Consider the following 2,090-nt stretch of genomic DNA (forward strand, 5'->3'; position numbering starts at 1 on the left):
ATAGAAAAAGAAGCATAGATACAAAAGGTAACATCACCAGTGTGGCAGGAAACTGGGTTGGATGTCTGCAGCCATTAGAATGTTTAAAATGACCGCAGGTGCCTCCCACCAGTCTGACTGATGCAACGTTACCTTAGCCTCGTGATGAGCAGCGACTCCATCAAACGTGTCTCCAGTTGCAGCCTAGAATCAGAAACCAACAGCCAGCCAATCATCTTTTCCTCTTCCAGGCTCTCCTCTCCTCCTCTTTGCCAACCGCCGAGATGTCCGACTGGTTGATGCGGACGGTGTGCGGGGGGAATCGGCCATTGTTGTTAGTGATCTGGAAGATGCTACTGCGGTGGACTTCCTGTTCGACCAGAACCTGATATTTTGGACAGATGTCAGCGAGGAGGCCATCAAACAAACCTACTGGAATCAGTCGTCCAACTGTAAGTTCATCTCTGTCTTGTCTGACTGCAGCTTTCAAAAGATTTGAACTTTCTAACCTGTGGGAATGTAAAACAGGGAATTTTTTTGTTTTATATGTTTGATAAATGGAAAAGGTGCAGAGCTGTGAGAGATAAGTTAATGAACCGTGAATAATAGTGAAGACTAGTATCTGTCTGCCTGTAAAGGGGGTCCTGGTCAGACCCTGACGATGTCTGGAGGGAAAGTTCGGTGACCCCCGTCTCAAAGCTCCTTCCTGCTTAGTTTCATTTCATCCATTTAGATTTTCCTTCTGCTGTCATTTTGAAATCCTCACCTTGGTGAAAAACTTTAGGAGCTTTGCCAAACCTGACCCATGTAAAAAGGCAGAGACGGGTCACCAGCTTAGGACCATTTCACCCGACGATCGTCATGGTCTGATGATGAGATTTACAGCCTATTTATAGAAGCTCACTGAAACATTAACCGTTGATTTGATTAAGGAAACATTTCTATGGTTAGAGCTGATAGGACAGGATACTCCAGGCTTTTTGAAAACTAAAGATCTTATTTTTTTAAAGAAATTCAAAGGTTACCTGGAGAGGAAACACTGTTTAAAGCATTAATCTGATCATCATGTTGGGAACGCCATACTGTTGATTCGCTGTGGCCCAATCAGAGTCCTGCTTTAATCTGAAAGAGCATCATAGCTCAGGATTAGAGTGGTGGAAAGTCGTCGTCTCTGGTGGGCGCTAACATCCCGTTGTGCGTTGTTCCTGCAGCTCTGAAGGAGGCTCTGGGAAGCGGCCAGACAGCGGTGGTGTCGGGGCTGAACAGTCCGGATGGGTTAGCCTGTGACTGGCTGGGGAAAAAGCTCTACTGGACCGACTCGGAGACAAACCGGATAGAGGTGGCCAACCTAGATGGTTCCTCCAGGAAGGTCCTGGTTTGGATGGACTTGGACCAACCAAGGGCCATTGCTCTAAACCCTGGTCAGAGGTAACAGCACTAAACCAGGGCCTGCAGGAGCAGAGAGTTTCGGCTGTCTGCTCAGATCCTTGTTTCTCAGATCCTTTGTTTCTCCCTGTAATTAAATCTAGTTTTTAGTTCTCAGTGAAGTCTTTGTCCTTCCAGATACATGTACTGGACAGACTGGGGAGAAGAGCCTCGGATAGAGCGCGCCGGCATGGACGGCAGCAGCAGGTACTGCATTAGCAGAAAGCGTTGAACGACCGGCGGGCCGGCGGACGCATGCTGGGGTCAAACCCAGATGTGCAGCACTGATCCTAGCAACACATTCTCACTCACAACTCCTCATTTATTAATGAACTTATTAATTCAATTCAATTCAATTCAGTTTATTTATATAGCACCAATTCAAATCATGTCATCTCAGGTCACTTTACAGTTCACCAGATTATCCAGTCAGATTGATTCAAAGTTTTCAATCTAAGGAAAACCAGTTGATTGCATCGACTCATTGACTCTTCAGCAATCCCTCACAATAAGCATGCTTGTAGCAACAGTGGAGAGGAAAAATTCAATTTTAACAGTTAGAAACCTGTGGGAGAATAGAGATAGAATGAAGCAGAATGATGATAAAGGGGTCCCTATGTCCTCCAGCAGTCTAAGCCTATAGCAGCATAACTATAGAGATAGCTCAGGATAACCTGAGCCACTCT

The 2,090-nt window shown here is 45.8% G+C and overlaps 1 protein-coding gene across 1 annotated transcript in view; it reads left to right on the plus strand.

Moving 5' to 3' along the window:
* Positions 1 to 2,090, plus strand: part of LOC107096737 (low-density lipoprotein receptor-related protein 5-like) — a 56,350-nt gene that overhangs the window by 9,691 nt on the left and 44,569 nt on the right. Inside the window, exons 2-4 of the mRNA XM_015393515.1 lie at positions 231 to 431; positions 1,191 to 1,407; positions 1,543 to 1,611. Of these exons, the coding sequence (XP_015249001.1) occupies positions 231 to 431; positions 1,191 to 1,407; positions 1,543 to 1,611 (487 nt within the window). The remainder of the gene's footprint in view (positions 1 to 230; positions 432 to 1,190; positions 1,408 to 1,542; positions 1,612 to 2,090) is intronic.

Source organism: Cyprinodon variegatus, unplaced genomic scaffold (genome assembly GCF_000732505.1).
Source record: "Cyprinodon variegatus isolate N-32 unplaced genomic scaffold, C_variegatus-1.0 Scaffold646, whole genome shotgun sequence".
In the NCBI taxonomy this organism is placed as follows: domain Eukaryota; kingdom Metazoa; phylum Chordata; class Actinopteri; order Cyprinodontiformes; family Cyprinodontidae; genus Cyprinodon; species Cyprinodon variegatus.